We start from the raw sequence: 18609 nt of genomic DNA, 5'->3' as shown, positions 1-18609 counted from the left end.
CCGTAATTCACAGTTCAGGCTTCTTTACTCAGAGGTCTAAGAGCCCGGCCTTCCGTCCTTCAGGTTCCTAAGCCTGAGTATTGAAACGTCACGCCGCACCACTGGCTGGCCCAGGCTGGTGTTAAGTGTTTGTATGATGGCCCCCGTCGCAGATGGCAGACTGATGGGGCAGGCGCTGGCTGTTTTGTTCCCAATGGTGCAGATGCCGTTGGCCTGGCGCCATGCCAGCAGGTGCCAGCCGGTGCCAAATCCAGGAGGCCGCTTCAGGCCCGGCTGAGCGATATATCAGCCTGTGGCTTGTGCTGCTGGATCACACACTCGTCAGGAATAATGAGCTTCAGGTGGTGCAGGTGAAGCTTAATGCATCACCCAAAGCGCGGCACTTTTGTGGGATAATTGTAATATGTCATCACTTCGGGTCACCCATCCTACGTGATAAATGTAGTGCCTTTCTGACTGAAGGATGTGCAGAGTGTCCGTCCGTCCGTCCGTCCATCCATCCGTCCATCCATCCATTAATGCCTCCATCCATTCATCTTCACACCACTTATGCTGGCCAGGGTGGAGGCTGTTCAAGGTATCGCCTTTTAAATGGTTTAACCTAAGGTCCAGGCCACAGGCAGATACATTCTTTATGCTGAATATTATACTACATCTTCATTTAAAGTGTCAGTTAATTCTTAGCACTCTAATCCAGCTGCTCGTCTGCCGCTGGACTCCCAGTGGGTACAAGGATGGCCCAGAGAGAGCAGCATGGTGTGTGTGTGTGTGTCTGTGTGTGTTTGCAGAGACTTAAAAGCAATTAATGTTGCGCAGTATTAAAAGTGTGCTACAGCAATGAAGCATGACGAGCGTGTGAGTAAAAATTCTGGGTGTTTATGTGTGAGCTTCTGGCGAGTGAGCTGTGCCGGTGTGCTTCTGTAAACGTGTGAGCGTGAGCGCGCTCTCGCGTCCTGCCAGGTGGCGGAGATAACGGACGAGCTGGGCAGCCTGCCGCGGAGAGCCCAGCTGTCCGCGGCGTTCATCACCTACCTTCCCGCTGCTCCCGAGGACCGCCGCAAGGCCAGCCTGGACGAGTGGATCGAGGCATCAGGCCTTCAAAGTAATGTGCCAGATCTGCCTGCACTGCAAGTTAATTATCCTTAACGAGCTGCCAGTGGGGGGGTGGTGGTGCTCGCGAGCGAGGGCGGTATTGCTGTGTCAGGCTTTTCTTCTGGAAGGTGACCTTTTCCACAGCTCGGTGGGTGCGACTCACTTAAGGTGTTTTCCTCATAATCTCTCACCGTTGTCATGAAGTGCCCCTCCCCCCCTTTTAGGGTTTGACCTGAGGCACTTCCTGTGTTCGGAGAGCGAGCAGCTGATCTGGAAGAGTGAGGGTCTGCCCTCAGATGACCTGTCCATGGAGAACGCACTGGTCATCCTGCAGGTGGGTTGAGCCTGGGCACTGCGTGATTAGTGAGGCAGGCAGATGGGTCTCCGTCATTGGGACGTTTAGGGCAGCAGATACTCTGTGAGGTATGGTTGTCCGGCTGTTGGCCACGCCCACTGTGCTCCCATTGGCCGTTTTTGTTTTCATATCGCTCATTGTCCTGCTCACTTACGCATGTGCTTTTGTGCCTGGCTTGGCGGTGAGGTGAAGCAGTGGCTGGCCAATGTGTACGTTCACATTTGTGGCTGATTTTAGAATGATGATTTTTTATTTATTTTTTTAAATCCCCATTTCTGTGAGTTTCAGATTCGTGAATTAAATCTGAAGGCCCAAGGTGCAGAAGAATGTTGTTGCTGTTCCGCTGGCTGAATGTGTGCTTAGGTGTGAATGGAGGGTTGGGGTTAGGCCTGACTGCAGGGTTGGGGTTAGGCCTGACTGCAGGGTTGGGGTTAGGCCTGACTGCAGGGTTGGGGTTAGGCCTGACTGCAGGGTTGGGGTTAGGCCTGACTGCAGGGTTGGGGTTAGGCCTGACTGCAGGGTTGGGGTTAGGCCTGACTGCAGGCTTCCCTTCCTCCTAACGTTGTGATGTCAGTGTCTCTTCCATGTCAGTGTCTCCATTAATCACCTTTCGTCTCTCCATTTCTGCTTCCCGCATCATGACACTGCTGCACTAGATCAATGACCTGAAGTTAAGGGTAAGAGATTCCCCTCCCCCCGCACAGGCCCAGCTCACCCTGCAATGTGAAGCCCTCACCTCACATGCCCTCTTTCTTTCTGCCTCGTACTCTGAATCGATCTTTCAGTGCCTAAAAGCTGAGCAGAGTGCTCAAGACAAATGTCCCATACATGTGGGTGACAGCCATGTTTGAAATGCACGTTTGTGTCATTACTGGCCAGAGAACCACTCATCTCTTATGAAATTCCTATTGGCTTTACTGGTGAGCTCTTAGTTTTCATGTCTTTTCATGGTCAGCAGACTGGCGGTCTGTACAAGCCGCACTAAGGCAGTTGCCTGGGGAGTCCCTGGTCAGTCAGGCACCTTTCAGCCTGCTTTTGCAGCACCTCACATGTATGGGATGCGTGTGGATCTTTGATGCTCCCTGGCCCCACCTCAGCAGCTTAGCGGCCGCACGTGGGTGACTGACTGTAAGTCCTCCTACCCTCAGAGCTGTGCCTGTCCCTTCCTTGTCGACCCATCATCCCGGGCCACCGAGTGGCTGCAAGCTCACCTGAGGGAGTCCCGCTTGGAGGTGATCAGCCAGCAGGTAGGAGCTCCACCCTCCAACCCCCAGCCCCTCCTCCCCCCGCTGTCAAGCCACGCTCCTGGAGCTCGGTTATGTTCCGGCGCACACACCCCCCTCTCCGCATTCCTCCCCCGTGCCAGGACTCCAACTTCATGACGTCCCTGGAACTAGCAGTGCGTTTCGGGAAGACGCTGATCATCCAGGAGATGGACGGGGTGGAGCCAGTGCTGTACCCGCTTCTGAGACGCGACCTCATCGCTCAGGGTGGGCCCCCCCTTTTCCTCCTGCCCCCTCCCCCTCTCCAGCCAGGGCCCCCTAGATGTGCTGTGAGCTTTGGGCCTCGAGGAATCGTTAGTATGACACACGCTGGATGGCGTGTGACGCTGGGGCACTATATCAGCTGCAGGCCAGCGCACCTGATTGCATGGACACTGCACTGACTTTTATTTTGACTTGCTGTTGTTCCTTTCTCTCTCCGTCTCTCATTCCGTCTCTCTCGCTTGCTCGCTCTCTCTGGCCTGAGGGTTTATCTCCGTCTGCAGCTGTACGTGTCAGCTGATAACCGCCACAGGAAGTCTGTCAGGAAGGCCTTCTCCATTATGCAAATGACGCCAACTTTCATTGTGTTTTCTTAATGAACACGGCACGCGTGTGTCACACCAATGCCTGCATGTCCCCGCACACTCCGCTAATGAACACACCACGCGTCTGTCATGGCGACACCTTTGCCCATGTGTCACGTCAGTATCTGCATGCTTAAACTCAGGCCGCTGATGAATAAACCTCCCGTGTGTCATGGTGAGGGCCGCATGCTCCCACAAACGCTGCTAATCAACACGCCACGCGTGTCTTGGAGAGGCCTGCACACTCCCACACACACTTGATGGATGTACCACACGTGTGTCACGGTGAGACCTGCATGCTCCGACACACACCGCTATTGGACCCACAACGCATGTGTCACGGTAAAGCCTGCATACTCCCACACGCCATTAATGAAGGCACTGCATGTGTGTGACAGTGAGGCCTGCACGCTTCTGCACACACTGTTATTGCATCAGTGGAGGAAGCAAGTGGGCTCATACCCAGAACGTGGAGTGAAAAGAAAAGGGGAAAATGGAGGGGGGGAGGAGAAGTGGGAGATGGAGGAGGCGGGGCTTAGTGCTTGCTGCATTGCAGCACCCCCAACCCTTCCCTAGATGGCGGTCAGACATCAGCATCTGTGCTGCCTGCTCCCTTGGTCAGCATGTTCTACCCACGCAGCACCAGCGCATTAACAAGTAAAATGGGCAGCGTCAGGGGCCAAGCGCTACCTGTGCCCCCCCCCCCCCCAGGACTCCTGAACTCAACACACTGTTCGTGCCCAGCTTGCTCTGTGAAGCGCAGTTCCCATCAGCCTTTGGGGCAGACTCGGTGAGATCGTTCCGGAAGAGGGAGCTCCCTGTGATTGGTCTCTTCCGCGAATAGGCATGGTACTAATGGAGAATGATCCCAGTCACCATGAAAAGGGTGGGGGGTGCTTCTGCTGTGGTGTGGTGCCGTGATCCTGACCCGTTGCCATGTCAACCCATCCAGGTCCTCGCTATGTGGTCCAGATTGGGGACAAAGTCGTCGATTACAACGAGGAATTCCGCCTGTTTCTGGCCACTCGCAATCCTAGTCCCCTCATTCCCCCGGACGCCGCCTCTGTGGTGACCGAAGTCAACTTCACAAGCACCCGCGCTGGCCTCCGGGGACAGGTAGGGGCCCAAGGGGCCCACGTGAGGGAGGGGGGAGGGGGGGTTACATCAACAAAGAATTATCAAAACAAAACATATTTTATCGGTATGAAGATAGAGCCACAAAGCTGCAGCTTTAGGGACTGAGGGAAATGCTGACATGCACCCCCAGGGGGCGCTCTCCATGTGTGAATGGCACAGCGGGGCGCTGGGTTTGCTGGGTCACTTTGTCCCTCAAGGAACTTTCTAAAAGTCTTTTCTAAAAGGCATTTTTATGTGTGTTTTTACATTGTATGCATTTAACACACACTTTTATCCAAAGCAGTGTAGCAGGGACAAGGGAGGGGTTGAAGACCTTGATCAGGGGCAAAATGACTCTACCAACCCTGGGATTTAAACCAACAACCTTCTGATCGCAAGATTTACAGCATTCTAACCCAATGAACCACGCACCACTACTGTACATGTATATCTGATAAGATATGGTAGCCAATGGCAGCCTCCCGTGTGTCTGACATCATCATTGGGTCGCCCCCCCCAGCTGCTGGCACTGACCATTCAGCAGGAGAAGCCAGACTTAGAGACAGAGAAAACCAGGCTCCTGCAGCAGGAGGAGGACAAGAAGATCCAGCTGGCCATGCTGGAGGAGTCCCTGCTGGAGGTACGGACCTGCCGTGGTCTCTGTGCGGCGTGGTGCTACATAAAGGACTTCCCTCCCATCTCCCTGTCCCCCCCCAGACTCTGGCCACAGCGCAGGGCAACATCTTGGAAAACAAGGAGCTCATCGAGTCTCTGAACCAGACCAAGTCCAGCAGCGCCCTGATCCAGGAGGCCCTGGCCGAGTCCCACCGACTGCAGGTCTCACTCGATCAGGTGAGGGTGGGGGGGGGGTCACCATCATCGCCGCCACAGCGACCCCACCACCGGTTCCTAAGATACCCAATCTAATGCAGGTTTTGTAGCTTGGGGAGCATCTGAATTTATTTGGGGGGTTTTGGCGACAGACTCCTCATGCTTAGGAGGGTAGAGTGTTAGTTAAGATCAGGTCCTAAGAGGTGCTGAAACTCATTTAAAAGCCTCTAGTCCAAAGCGTTGGGTAAAAATTGAATAAGTTGTCATTTAATAAAACATAACTAAAGTTGAATGTCATGACCTGCCGATTAAAGCGGGGAGGCCGTGATGTGACGCAGGCCCCCAGCCCTGGAGGGGGGGTGACTGGCAGTGCGAGTGTGGTGATGAGGCCCGTCCTGCTTCTCGGGTTCGAGACACGCCACACACTTAATGAGTCAGTGTGTCGCATGGTAAATCCATTCCCTAGACTGCCGTGTTGAGAAGCCTGGGTGTATTCTTGTTGAAGGGTGATAAACGGCTCGGTCCCCGGCCCTCGTTTCCTGCCGAGTGCCTGCGAGCGTCTTGCGGTCGCTCTTCCCCTCAGTGTCACCTCCTCTCTTTCATGTCTGCGCTCGATGCGGCGCTCACCAAGCCCGCTGCAGTGCACCCGCGCCAAGCCACATGAAAGGGACCGAGCTTCTCAGCCGTGTCTGCAGCTGGGGCTCCCCTGGTGGGGTGACGGCCCTCTCCTCTGCCCCCTCAGTTTCAGACCGGGCTCCTCGCTCTTGAGGAACCTCTGCAGAAATAAGTGGCAGTTAATCTTCGAGTGTCGCACTTCTCAGAGTGAGCAGTCAGTCACGCCGTCATTAAATAACTGAAGAAACTATTCGTGAGTTTCAAACTTCTAGCTGCACATTTTTATGCCACTTTAGAGAGTTTTACTTTTGGAGAGAGTTCGCTGAAATGCCATCAGGACCGTGCTTTAGCTCTGCGGTTGTCCAGCAAGCTTCTGTATAAATGGGTGCTGTTTCCAGACCCCGGACTCTGCTCTGAGCTGCAGTGCACCCTGGGAAACCTGCAGTGGCCAATCGGCCGCTCTGGCTGTGCTCTGCCCTGGTGTGCCAGCGCCCCGCCTTATACGCTATGCTGCTGGGGTTTGAAAAACTGCTCAAGTTCACAAACGTGATTCGTTAAGTAAAAAGAATTCAATAAAAGAAAAGAAACAGACGTTTCAGTTCAACGTGAGGCAGGAACAAGGTGCCTGGTAATGTATATGTGAGGGGTTGTGGTCCTGTGAGCTCTGTCTCGCTATTTGAGTCGCACCATTTTGGATGCAGAGCGTGCCTGTGTACACTGAGGGCCCGTCCTAATGGCTGCTTGACCGCAGGCCGGGCAGGTTGGGGCGGAGCCTGGGGCGGAGCCTGTGGCGCAGTCACCCCATCTCCCGCATTTCACAGCTGCCTAAATAGTTTCTGAATGTGCAAGCAGCAGTAACAGCCTTGTGTTTTTTGGATATTATCAAATATTCAATTGCTCTGCAATGGCAATTAATTTAAGGTCAGGAAATAGATTGCCTGCTTGATTCAATGTCGTCAGTCATTTCTTCATCTTCAGGATAGCAGTGACAATTTTTGTCCTCAAGGGGGCACTGTGACATCAGTCCTGATTGGCCCACGCTCTGCTTTCTCTCCCCCCCCCCACCCCACCCATCCCATCTCCTTCCCCCCTCGTAGGAACGAGATGCCTATCTCCCATTAGCGGAGCTCGCCAGCACGATGTACTTCGTCATAACCGACCTCTCCAAAATTAATAACATGTACCGCTTCAGCCTGGCCGCCTTTCTCAGGATCTTCCAGCGGGCCTTGCAGAGCAAGAAGGTAAAGCCCCGGGCTCCTCAGGGCCCCCTGACTCCCTGCAATCTGTCGCCTCTCTCTTGTTTTGGGGGTCAGCTGGAGAGTGACTGTGGCAAAGGGAAATGGCTCCAGGTTCCTTTAGCTGCCAGCCTCCTCATCATGGCTTCCCCCAATCTTCTTTATTTGGGGGGGGGTTTGCTTCCTACAGACCATTTTGTTTTAGTGCTCTTCATTGCAAAGTAACCTCCCCTATACCTATCACCCCCCCTGCCCTCATTTCTCCACCTGTGCTACGGCTTACTCTGCACACGCCCCCTGCCTGCTGCATGCCAGCAGTGCATGGCCCCTGTCCTTGGGGTTGCTGGGACAGTGACTCACCTCCCCTGCAGATCCTGCGTCCCCCCCAGCCCCCCGCCCCCCTCACTCGAACCCCTTTATGCAGGCATATGATGAAGTGAGCCATCTTTGTCCCATATCACTGTTTGGCGCAGTGCCAGACTTGGGGGGGGGGGGGTCGGTCCAGCTCTTTTTCTCTTTGGTTTATCACTCTTCCACTGGCTTACCCCCCCCCCCTCCCCCAAGCTCGTCCCTTAAAGCAGTGACTAATAAAAAGGTGAGTAGCAAAGCTGATTGCCCTGTTGAGATGCTGTGTCTGAGCTCTGCCTCTTTGTAATTGCTGGCTGTAATTAGCCGCGCTTTAAGTGAGGTCGGCCTTCAGCACATGGTTTAGTTTACAGGCATTAAGTACAGCGTACGAGTGCAGCGGAGTCAGGTTCCCGCGCCACTGGCACAGCAATCCATCACTGGCAGTGGACAGCACAGCGAGTCAGAGCGGCTGGCAGAGTAATGGGGGCGATGTTCAGATTGGGCTGACATATTGCCCTCCCCCCCCCCCCCCCCACAGGAGTCAGAAAGCACGGAGGGCCGCATCTCTTCCCTGGTCGTACGCTTGAAGAGCATGGTGTACGAGTATGTCTGCCGCTCCCTCTTCAAGGTAAACGCATCCCACACACATACAGTACACACACACTGCCTCCAGTACTGATTTATATGGCAGGATGGTTGGTCAGTAGCCCCTCTCCCAGCTCCTGCCCAGGGCTTACCTCACACATGACAGCCAATAATGATATCCGCCCACTCGGCTGAGCTGTTCTCCCTGCCGCCTACTCGTAATTGCTTCAGTGAAGTAATTCAATAGTAATTCCCCTTACCTGCTGTTTTAGGCATTTTATTATGCACTAATTGCAATTAGGACAGGCGCTGGGGCTGCAGTTTTGCTTTTAAGTCTAATAACTTTAATTTAATAGACGTACGTATGTCATGGTGACTGAAAGAGGGACCCCGGATTGTTTTTGCTGCCTCTGAACAGAATGGATCCTCGGCGATTCTTTGATGGCCTCGTTATACCACCTGACAGCTTCGTTTGCAGAGTCCCGTGTTCTGGCTCAGTTGAACTCCTCTTAGCTTAGCCTTTAGCGTTTTTATTGCCTGTCCTTTTTGGGTTTATGAGTCCCTGCTTTGTGGTGCTGGCTGTTGAATTAATTATGTTGGTGGGTGGGTCAGGCATTCTGTTACAGGGGATTTTGCATGACTGAAAAGTCTACAAATGAGCCCCCCCCCCCGTCATTTTTGAAATTGTCTTGAATTTTTCGCCTGCCAATTGGTTTGTCCTGAAACCCGGACGACAGGGAGAGAAAAGACCAGCAACGTCCTGACATGCTGACCTCGGTTTCATTTTCCCAGCAGGGGCATCAGTAAATTGCACTGGGACACTTATTGTTTTGTGCGGTTTGTGTTACACAATCGGCTTTCATAGACTCTTCGCATAATGATGGACCACCGTGGACAAATGAAGTGACTCGAGCTTTAATTGCGATCTGGTCGGAAGAACAGACGCAACATCAGGACGGCATAACAGGAAATAACGTATTTAGTGTAATATACTATGGCAGCATGCTATTGGAAAATTTTCAAATATTACAATGTGATTTTGTCGCAATAAATATTGTGGTATTTTTATGAAACAAAAAAGGAATTTAACATAAATTTCTCAGGAACCAGTCTAGGAGTAATTTAAACGGCAATTACGGATAAAAATGAACGCATTCAGCGCTCATGCAAAGCAGTGGAGGTAAACTTTACACTGATTTTTAAACATATACTAGATAATCTTCAGATGGAATAATCATTAAGTTTAAGGTTTTTTTTTCCTATGACCTAAACTCCCTGCGCTATAATATCTGTATTAAATTGACGGTAAGAAAAAGCCTGATCTTAATCTGACTAGCGATTATAAGAATTGGATGTGCATAACATGTGATGTTGGTATCAATATCACACATTCTCCAGCCCTATAATATGCTGCACCCTTTTTTAGAATTCAGTACAAAATGCCCGCCTCGCATTGTGATGTTCCTGCTCCACGTTGAATTGAAACGTCTGTTTCTTTTCTTTGATGTCATTGTGATGTCATATATCGCATTGTGATGTCATATATCGCATTGTGATGTATCAGTTTTTACGCCAGTGGAAAACCATCACGTTGAAGTTCTGTACTTTTGGTACCTTCTTGAAGTACCAAAAGCATCGATACTTGCTGCGGTGGCAAAGCTCCCTTTAGTTGAGAGGTAGTTTGGACTGACCCCTGCCCCCACCGACTCTAAGATGTCCCGGCACAGGGAGTTGGGGTGTGCCGTGTGGAGCCACTGGGCCGCTGCCATGGCAACGGTCGCTCCCGGTTTCCTTGAGCTCTCTTATATAACTTCTGGCAGAAGTTCTGTAGCTACGGTTATTGGGGCATGGATGCTCAGTGTAAGTATTTTAATTAATTTTATTAGTGTGTTAGTTTACCGCGCGTGTGCTAGTGTGCGCGCGCGCTTGTGTGTATGAAGTATAATGCTGCAATGATACAGCAAGTTAGATGGTGTGATATGGTAGGCAGGATAGAGACAGTCATTGTGTTTGCGCAGTGCCCACATTCTCTGGTATACTGGGATAAACAGGACCACAGACCCCCACTCCACCCCGTGTCCCCTCAGCGTCACGCGGAGGACATCTGCTACGGTTCCACCTCGCTGATGGAGATGGTATCTGGCTGACGTTAAGGGGTGTAGGGGAGGGGCAGGATGGAGACACTGCTCAGGGTGATTCTGCTGTTCCGGTGACACTGAAGGCCTGGGGGGGTGCTCACCGGATGGCGGGTGCTGAAGCTGTGCTGGGATTTGCAGCCCCGCTGGTGGGCCCTGTGACTCAGTATGGATGCTTTCTTGCGTTTTGGGGGTTTTCATTCATTCAAATGAGTGGGTTTTTGTCTTTCAAATTAGTAACGGCTTAAAATATCTGACCTCTGAGTCCTGATGGAGGCAGGTCCCGGCTCTGGGCGAGCTGCTTACTGACAGACATGCTCGCCCTTCACACAGAGACCTGGTTTTATTTTAAAAATGAAGCTCACAATGAAATGAGCTCATAGGGGGCGCTATGAATAAGTTGGCGGCACTGGCTCAGACCCCGGGACTTCTCTTGACACGTTTTGGGTGGAAGTCGACCTCCACTTCAGAAATGGTGCTTTCTCATCTGCCAATGGCCCTACGTTGGGTGGGATTTGTTGTCCGCAGCCAATCATTGACTGTGGCTCTCCCCCTCTCCCACTGCTGTCCCTGTTAAATGTTGGCCTCTGGAGGTTGTAGCATGCTGCTGGACTAGGTTATTGGATCGAAGGCCTGCAAGAAATTTTGCCTCCGTTCTCCCCGAGCACCAGCATACTGGCCTCTATGGAGGATGTTAACCAGCCTTGTTTAGTTTGTGTTGGTGAGTTCTCCACCTGTTGCACCATGTCATTACCCAGCAGTCCCTGGGACTGCCCCGCCCCCAGCAGCCAGTAGAAGGTGCGGGCAGCTTCTGTATCCCTACGGCAGATCATCGTAAATTCTGCTTTAATGCGCCCGTAATGCACGTCTACGCACCCGTGCAGCCCGCGATGCCCTCATGCTAAAATGCTTTCAGCTGTGCAGCCAGTGCCAAGGAGGCACTGGGTTCTGCACTGGGTTCTGCACTGGGTTCTGCACTGGGTTCTGCACTGGGTTCTGCACTGGGTTCTGCACTGGGTTCTGCTGAACTCTGGGCCAGACCGAAGGCATAAGCTAACTGTCATGACATCAGCATTACTCATCGTATAGTACCTTTTATCAGGCCGGGCCGGAACATTCCAGAACACAAGTGGGTGTGTAAATGATGCTGTTGGGCTTGCGCTTACTGGTTCTGTTGCGTAGAAACATTTCCCTCCAATAATCTAAATGGGGATAAAGGGCAGTGTTTATAAAATGTCATTCTAAGAAAGTGTGTCCTTCTTTTGTGGTGAAGTGGCTTGCTGGAGGTTGGCGGGGATGGTGGGGCAGAGGGCTTTCAAAAAAGGTCACTCTCTGAAAAGTGCCATTCAGGAGTGTCCCTTTGTCCCCGTGAGCGGCTAGCGGCAGGCAGGAGGGAGGGCGGGAGGCGATTCTGCTGGCGTCCGTGCCATGAATGATTCATGGGTGGCGTGCTGGCCTCCTCGGGCCTCGCCTAACCGCTCTCCGTGTGAAAGGCGGCCAGATGCTTTCACTCTCCTCCGAGGATGCAAATGATCATGCCGTCAGGCTGCTGTCAGAGGAGGGAAGGAGCGAGAGATAGACCATGAACCTTGAGAGCTGCGACGCTGGGTGGTCCCTGGGTGGTCCCTGGGTGGTCCCTGGGTGGTCCCTTGTCCCGCGGCTGCTTTTACCCGCCCATCTCCCCCCAGAGCGTGACGCTACTCTCTCGCTAAGAGCTGCTCCGACCCGCTGATGGAGATGATGGCCACTTTTGCTGCTGTCGTTTTTATTTCCTATCTGGATTGAAGCTGTTCTTCCTGGAGGGAGCTTCAGGCCTGCCCGCTCTCTGTTGGTGTACCTGTGACCCCCTCCCTGATCTGACCTGTCCTCTAATGCTCTCTATCAGGACATGTCATCCCTTTCAGCTTTTCTGGCTTCCGTTTGACGATGCCCTTGTCACTCTGACTGCTGTCCTGCGCCGTGCGCCTTGCTGCCTGATTTATATGCCTGTTCCTGTCTGCTGGGCCACCCGTCCCACTGAATCCGCTTTCACTCCACTTTCCTGTTCTCCGGTGTCTCCCTCGTATGGCAGCGGAATCCTAAATCACATCCCAGCTTTTTTCACCTGGATACGCTCCTCTTCCTCGCCCTGTATGTTCGACATAAACAGTGCTTTTATAACCTGTGCCCAGGAATTTGTCAAACCGAAACAAAGGCTAGGACCCATTTTCAGCTTGATCCCGGGTGGATTCTCCACAGGCAGAGACAGTACGCGACCTAATTGTGGCCCAACCTGTTGTGAATAATTAGGCCTGGGACTTGTGCAGGATGCTGCCGGGCTTTCCTGCGTTTTGGGGTATTGGCGGGGGGTGTAACTTCCTTGCATCCTGCATCATACAGATTATTCTTGTCTTTTTGCATGTCTACCCCAGGGACTCTGCTGTTTTGCAGTGGGTTACCAGGTCAGAACTCTGTTGGCTTTAGATAAAGGTGCTTCTCCAAGTCTTGGGAAATATGCATCAGTGATGGTACCAGCCAGCTATGTGTGTGACGATGGCTTCCTACCACAGAGTGGCTCCCCCTAGTGGCAGTGATACATGGTGTTTTAAATTCCTTAACCCAAGACTCCCAGCCCTCATCAAAGGAGGGCTGATTTTCTTTGGTCTGTCCGTCAAGTGCCTCATTGTCTGAGGGTTTGAGGGACAGACCATTATGAATTAGATCGAGTTGCTGTTGGCAACCTGCAGAGATAATTAGGAACGAGGCACAATGTCAGGCAATCGGTGAAATGTGTTTGGGATGTGAACATCTCATGGCAGGACTGAACCCATCAATGGGACTCTCCCTATTCCCGAGCTCTCTGCTGCCATAGCACCTCGATTCTCCTGTGGTCTTCCTGCCTGAGACTGGCAGTTAATTCAGGTGCATTGCATTTGCTTTATTGAAGAGCCAGGAGAATTCCTTTGCTGTACAGTAGTAAAGGTTCAACTGGCTATTGGTGTGTGTGATCTGCTCTAACCTTGCCTTTCTTGCTCAGTGACGCCCCCTGCAGGTAATCGGTGTCAGTGTCGCCCTGTGGTCAAAAAGGTGCCGGTCTGGGCTGCGTACCTGAATTCTACCAGTCACTGTCGAGCCCGGTCTGGGGTCTTGCCTACACCCTACCCTGCAGCACCTCAGTTGTTGGGGGTTTGTGTGAAAGTCCTTTAAGCCTGTGCTGAATTATTTCGGCGAGTGTTAGATTTTAGGAATTTTGTTTGATTTGTGCGAGGGAAAGCTGGGCTGGCTGCAGTTTGTTAGAAGAACGTTGCAGAAAAACAGTGTTTCTGGGTTTGGTTTGTGGTTGTTTTCATTTTCATTCCCTGCATGTTTTGGCTGTTTGGGACAGAGGAATGTGTATCACGCAGGTGGGACGCCCTCAGGAAAATGAGGGCAGTCGGCCCAATGAACCCCCCCCCCCACCCCCCCCCCATCAGTGTTTTCTGCAGGAAGCGAAAGGAACTCTCAGCCTGCTGTGTCCCGCTCCTGCATTTACAGTCAAGCAGAGCAGATAAGGCCTCTGGGCGGACAGATACGGATCTTGATTAGTTGCTATTGTGTCTTATCTCCCAAGGCCAAATCTCCCGTCTGTTTCCTCTCTGAGTGCCAGTGGGGGTTTGTGGTGGGTGGTGGGGGGGGGAGCTGCCTCTCCCACAAAAGGCAGGCGCTGGTGGTGCTGTACTGCACACTACGTTCACTTCTCACCTGCCCCACATTTGTGTCCTGTCCAGACAGAGGGTCTGATTAGGCAGAGATGTGCCAATGAAAGAGGTTCTTGTGATTGCGGTTCTGGGTCACGGGGTGGGTGGTTTACTGGGATTAAGACATAACTTACACCTGTGGCTGGACAGACAGGTGCACCCTGGGGGTGAGGCCCCTCGTCAAGACAGTCGCTCACTAGTTGACCCCTGATGCCCATCAGGCTGGATGGTATAGGGCCCTCCTACCTGAATCCCTGTCCCCTCTCCCCACAGGCGGACCGGCTCGTGTTCGCTCTGCACTTCATCCGAGGGCTGCATCCAGAGCTCTTCCAGGAGAACGTGAGTAAGCAGGCATGGCCATCTGACTGACACGGATCCGTTTCTCCGCTGTCCTGTGCTCAGCTGCCGTCTCTGTCCGCTGAAGCCTTTCTCACAGTCCAGGAGGATAATTGGCCGTGTACATTTCCCTCCTGGAGATTCAGAGGGTGTGTTGGGATCACTGAGGTGTTCCTCCGCACCGTGTTAACAGGGGTGTCCGTCAGCATGCCTGGCAGCATTACACATGGTTACTGCCCTCCGAAACCTCACACTGCACGTTGCTGCCCACCCCATAGTGGTCCCACAGCTGCTAGCTCACTCTGATGCTTCTGTCTGTCTGCCACAGGAATGGGACACCTTCACGGGGTTGATCGTTGGAGACACACTCAGGAAGGGGGTACGTGCTCCCCCAGGGCATTCTGGGTAGTGTGCTGGGCCATGGTGATTCATTTTTAGCGTGTAGCATGTGGGACAGAGACGTGCTCGCCGTTATCACGTTTCCATGACCATCCCACAGGACTTGCAGGCGTCCGCGAGAGAGCATGTCCCATCCTGGATTGATCAGGAGCGGCAGGCCGCCGCCACGCTGCTCAGGGTAGGTCCCGCTGCTGCTGGTATGCTCTCCCACCTCCTGTTTGGACTGCGCTCCCTGGCGGCATGGCGGGGGAGCAGCAGGGTCTGTGTTCCATGTAGGGTTTATTCAGCTCCGCGGGGGGTTTCCCATAAGCACGGCTCCGCTTCAGCTCCCACGATTGACTTTTTTTCCATTGTGCCTGGATGAAATTCGCAGCTTCTTCCCCCTGGCTATCCTGCAGAGTCTCTGAGAAAAGGGAGTGCCCTCACTGCCACAGCTGCTTACTGCCTCACTGTCCGACTGACTCACTGTCTGACTGCCTCACTGCCTCGCCACCTGACTGCCACAGCTGCTTACTGCCTCACTGTCTGACTGACTCACTGCCACAGCTGCTTACTGCCTCACTGTCCGACTGACTCACTGCCTCGCCACCTAACTGCCACAGCTGCTTACTGCCTCACTGTCTGACTGACTCACTGCCACAGCTGCTTACTGCCTCACTGTCTGACCGACTCACTGCCTAGCCACCTAACTGCCACAGCTGCTTACTGCCTCACTGTCTGACTGCCTCACTGTCTGACTGCCTCACTGTCTGACTGCCTCACTGCCTCACTTGCTTACTGCCTCACTGCGTGACCACTTGACTGGCTCACTACCCCACTCAGAAGGGTCCTCAGTGGGGAAGAGCACGTTAACTAACATTCAGGGGTAACACCCCCAAATTAGAGGAGTAAAGCAACATAGAGCAGTGGAGATGCCCCCCCCCCCCCCCCGCACGTGCCTCATAGCTCTCGCCCCCCCATCTCTGATCTGTGATGATAATGCTGTCTTCTGGTACTTAGTGGTGGCTGTTGCCCCCCCCCCACCCAGGGCACGTTCCTGGGCCTCTACCAGATGCTGTGCCTGAGCAACGTGGACCTCTGGCTCACCTTCTCCCGCAGCTCTTGCTGTGAGCAGGATTTTCCTCCTTCCATTGGCAAGAAGATCACTCCTTTCCAGCAGGTGAGATGCCCCCCCAACACACACACAGACACACACACTGAATCACTGCATGAAAGTACAAAGCTGACGTGTGAATTTATTTTAACGTGTCACAGAGGAGGGCGGGGCTTCTGCTCTCCCTCTTTTTGTCAGGCAGCCAATCAGAGGCAGTGTATCAGTATGGGGTGCCTGGTATTTAGCAATGCTTTGCCCACCATTGTTCTTTGCTTTCCTGTCTTACCTCACTTCCTGCCGTCTACAGCTCCTGGTGGTGCAGGCCCTCCGGCCGGACCGGCTACAGAGCGCGATGAGTCTGTTTGCATCGCAGGCTCTGGGTGAGTTATTGGACCTGAGAGGGACGAGGTCTGGCAGCCATGACCTCTGCCCCGTGAGCCCCGCCCCTTCCTGTCTTGCTGCCCTTCGATGTGCCAGTTCCAGCGCCCACCCGGCACTCGGGTTAATCCCATGTAAGGGCGATTAGTCGTTGCTTGCCATGTTCCACGGGTTTTATATGCGACCTTTAGTGACCTTAACAGTTATAATTGCCATCAGTCCAGGTAGCATTACTGACCAGCTGTTAGTGACCAGCTGTTAGTGACCAACCGTTACTGAGCAAGATGACCAGAGCATTTGGACAATCGCAGCATTTTTTTGATGGCTGTCACGTGTGCCGATCCACCCCATTCACACGGCACGTTATTGATCAGATCCCCACCCCGAGGCTCGGCTCTGAGATCGAGTCCCTCTGTGTGTGTCCCTGTGTGTGTGGTGTGTTCCTGTCATGCCCCCATCAGGTGAGAGAATACCGTGATTTGATGGGGCACAGGGTCATTTTGATATGAGGTTTGAATGCTTCCCTACTGTGGATTGTACGGGTCTGTGTGCTCCATGTAGACTCTTATCTTGCGGGGTAACAGGCTTATTATAGCTGTGTGCAATGACAGAAATCAACATTACATCCTTAATTTGACGGCATTGCTTACATCATTCACAGCCCATTATTGCAGAGATTAAATGGCAGCACCGGTCCGGTTCCCTGTTCGATCGGCAGCTGTTCAGCAGTGTTTTTTATCAGTGCCGGATCCACATGCTGCCGCCCACTCTCAAGTCCGAGCAGAGTGCCGCGCAAATACAGCATTATGATTAATGTAGCGACAGAAATAGCATCCAAAGTATGTAGCCATGATGAATCGCTGCTCATTACTCTTAATTGGACTATTAGCGTAGCAGAGGAGCCCCTGTCAGCTTTGAACAATGCGGTTGGGGCACCCGGGTGTTCATTTAGCGTCACAGTGCCCAGCTCAACGCAACTCTGAGGGCCTCCATGTGGTCGGGGTTTGCGTCGGGCCGGTCGCTGTCTGTACCGTATTGGCAGGGGGGGTGTCATGGAAACAGCAGGTCTCTCCTCCAGGGCGTCTAAGAATCTCATCCCAAGCATGACGATCTCCCTGATTCTGACTCCTCTGTCTTTCGTCATCATGGCGACATCCGCTTCCGGTGTTAAGGGACGTGTTCAGCAGATGGCTTTGAAGCTGGACTCGGGACTATGTGCTGTAGTAAATATTTGAGCTTAGAGTGTAAGTATGTCTGACCGAAGCAGAGCCGCGTAGAAAATGTGTTTGCAAAGCTGTGCTCTGGGAGACTGTGAACCTTGGCTGGCCAGCAGCTCTCCAGCCTGCCCTCGCTTGGTAAGCTGTAAATGGACAATGGGAGACCAGCTGTGACTCTTTATCACTACGTAAGTTCATTATGTAACTGGTCATTGGGTCACTGTCTGTGATTGGCCTTTGGGTCATCGTCTGTGATTGGCCTTTGGGTCATCGTCTGTGATTGGTCATCGGGTCACCGTCTGTGATTGGTCATCGGGTCACCGTCTGTGATTGGCCATCGGGTCACCGTCTGTGATTGGCCTTCGGGTCACCGGCTGTGATTGGCCTTCGGGTCACCGGCTGTGATTGGCCATTTGGACTGATACTGATTAAAAGGTTCTCCCTTGTATTTAATGTCCCACAAGGTGGTCATCTGCATTGCAGAGAAGTCTAGCATCTGTGGCCTGATGAATGAAAGAGTATTTTAAACTTCTCTCTCTCTCTATTTCATTGAAACTTTAAAAAAATATATATATATTTTCTTTTTCCCCGTAGAGGGAATTTCAGGCCGTGAATTGATATTCAAGACTGACACCTCCTAATTAGAGAAGAATTAGCTCAGTGTCTTGCATGGGAATGAAATATATGGTATTAGTCCACATAAAAGTTTTTAATTGGGTTGTAAAGCTACTTGTTTGGGTGTTCACAGGAGATCAGTAACAGCCCCCTCCCCCTCACCCATTCAGCCATGATCTAGTGGCCTGTAATGCAGTGCCCTACAAGGCCCCGCTAGGGAGCTCATCCTGATTGTCTTCTCACTGGATCAGGCCCTCCCTGACCTGCAGTGTGGGGGATACCACGGCGTATCAGTAACATGCGTGTTTGCCCTTCATCAGTTGGCTGCCTTTGGCCGACGACTCTCCATGTTGAAATTCTCAGCCGAAGCGATTCGTTAAGTGGGTAACTCATGACGACCGCTGTCTGAATTGCTTCCAGTGGAATGCAGTCGCCATGGAAACCGCTCCCTTGCCCGCGCTGCGAGGCTGGGCAGACGCCCCTGCCGGTCTCGTGCAAGGTCGCCCGGCCTGCCATGGCAGATGCGTTGTCAGGGTGATGAGTGCCACCTGACCTTCCCAGTTATTCCAACAAGTCCAGGTAGTGCAATCAGCACCGAAATTACGTTAATTACTTGTTTGCTTAGAGAATAAAAACATACGTGATGTTAACATCACAGTTGATGTGGGGCTTTAGAAAATGGGATGTTAACTGG

General features: G+C 52.6%; 1 protein-coding gene across 1 annotated transcript in view; it reads left to right on the top strand.

Annotated features, from left to right (window-relative positions):
- The window catches only part of LOC125711867 (cytoplasmic dynein 2 heavy chain 1), a 77900-nt gene that overhangs the window by 31493 nt on the left and 27798 nt on the right, over positions 1 to 18609 (top strand). Inside the window, 15 exon segments of the mRNA XM_048981273.1 lie at positions 961 to 1102; positions 1317 to 1426; positions 2104 to 2124; positions 2596 to 2694; positions 2814 to 2937; positions 4249 to 4412; positions 4933 to 5052; positions 5130 to 5264; positions 6956 to 7099; positions 7980 to 8069; positions 14151 to 14216; positions 14542 to 14592; positions 14713 to 14790; positions 15640 to 15771; positions 16013 to 16085. Coding sequence (XP_048837230.1) covers positions 961 to 1102; positions 1317 to 1426; positions 2104 to 2124; positions 2596 to 2694; positions 2814 to 2937; positions 4249 to 4412; positions 4933 to 5052; positions 5130 to 5264; positions 6956 to 7099; positions 7980 to 8069; positions 14151 to 14216; positions 14542 to 14592; positions 14713 to 14790; positions 15640 to 15771; positions 16013 to 16085 — 1549 coding nt within the window.

This window comes from Brienomyrus brachyistius, chromosome 17 (genome assembly GCF_023856365.1).
Source record: "Brienomyrus brachyistius isolate T26 chromosome 17, BBRACH_0.4, whole genome shotgun sequence".
In the NCBI taxonomy this organism is placed as follows: Eukaryota; Metazoa; Chordata; class Actinopteri; order Osteoglossiformes; family Mormyridae; genus Brienomyrus; species Brienomyrus brachyistius.
This window is presented reverse-complemented; position numbering and strand designations above follow the sequence as displayed.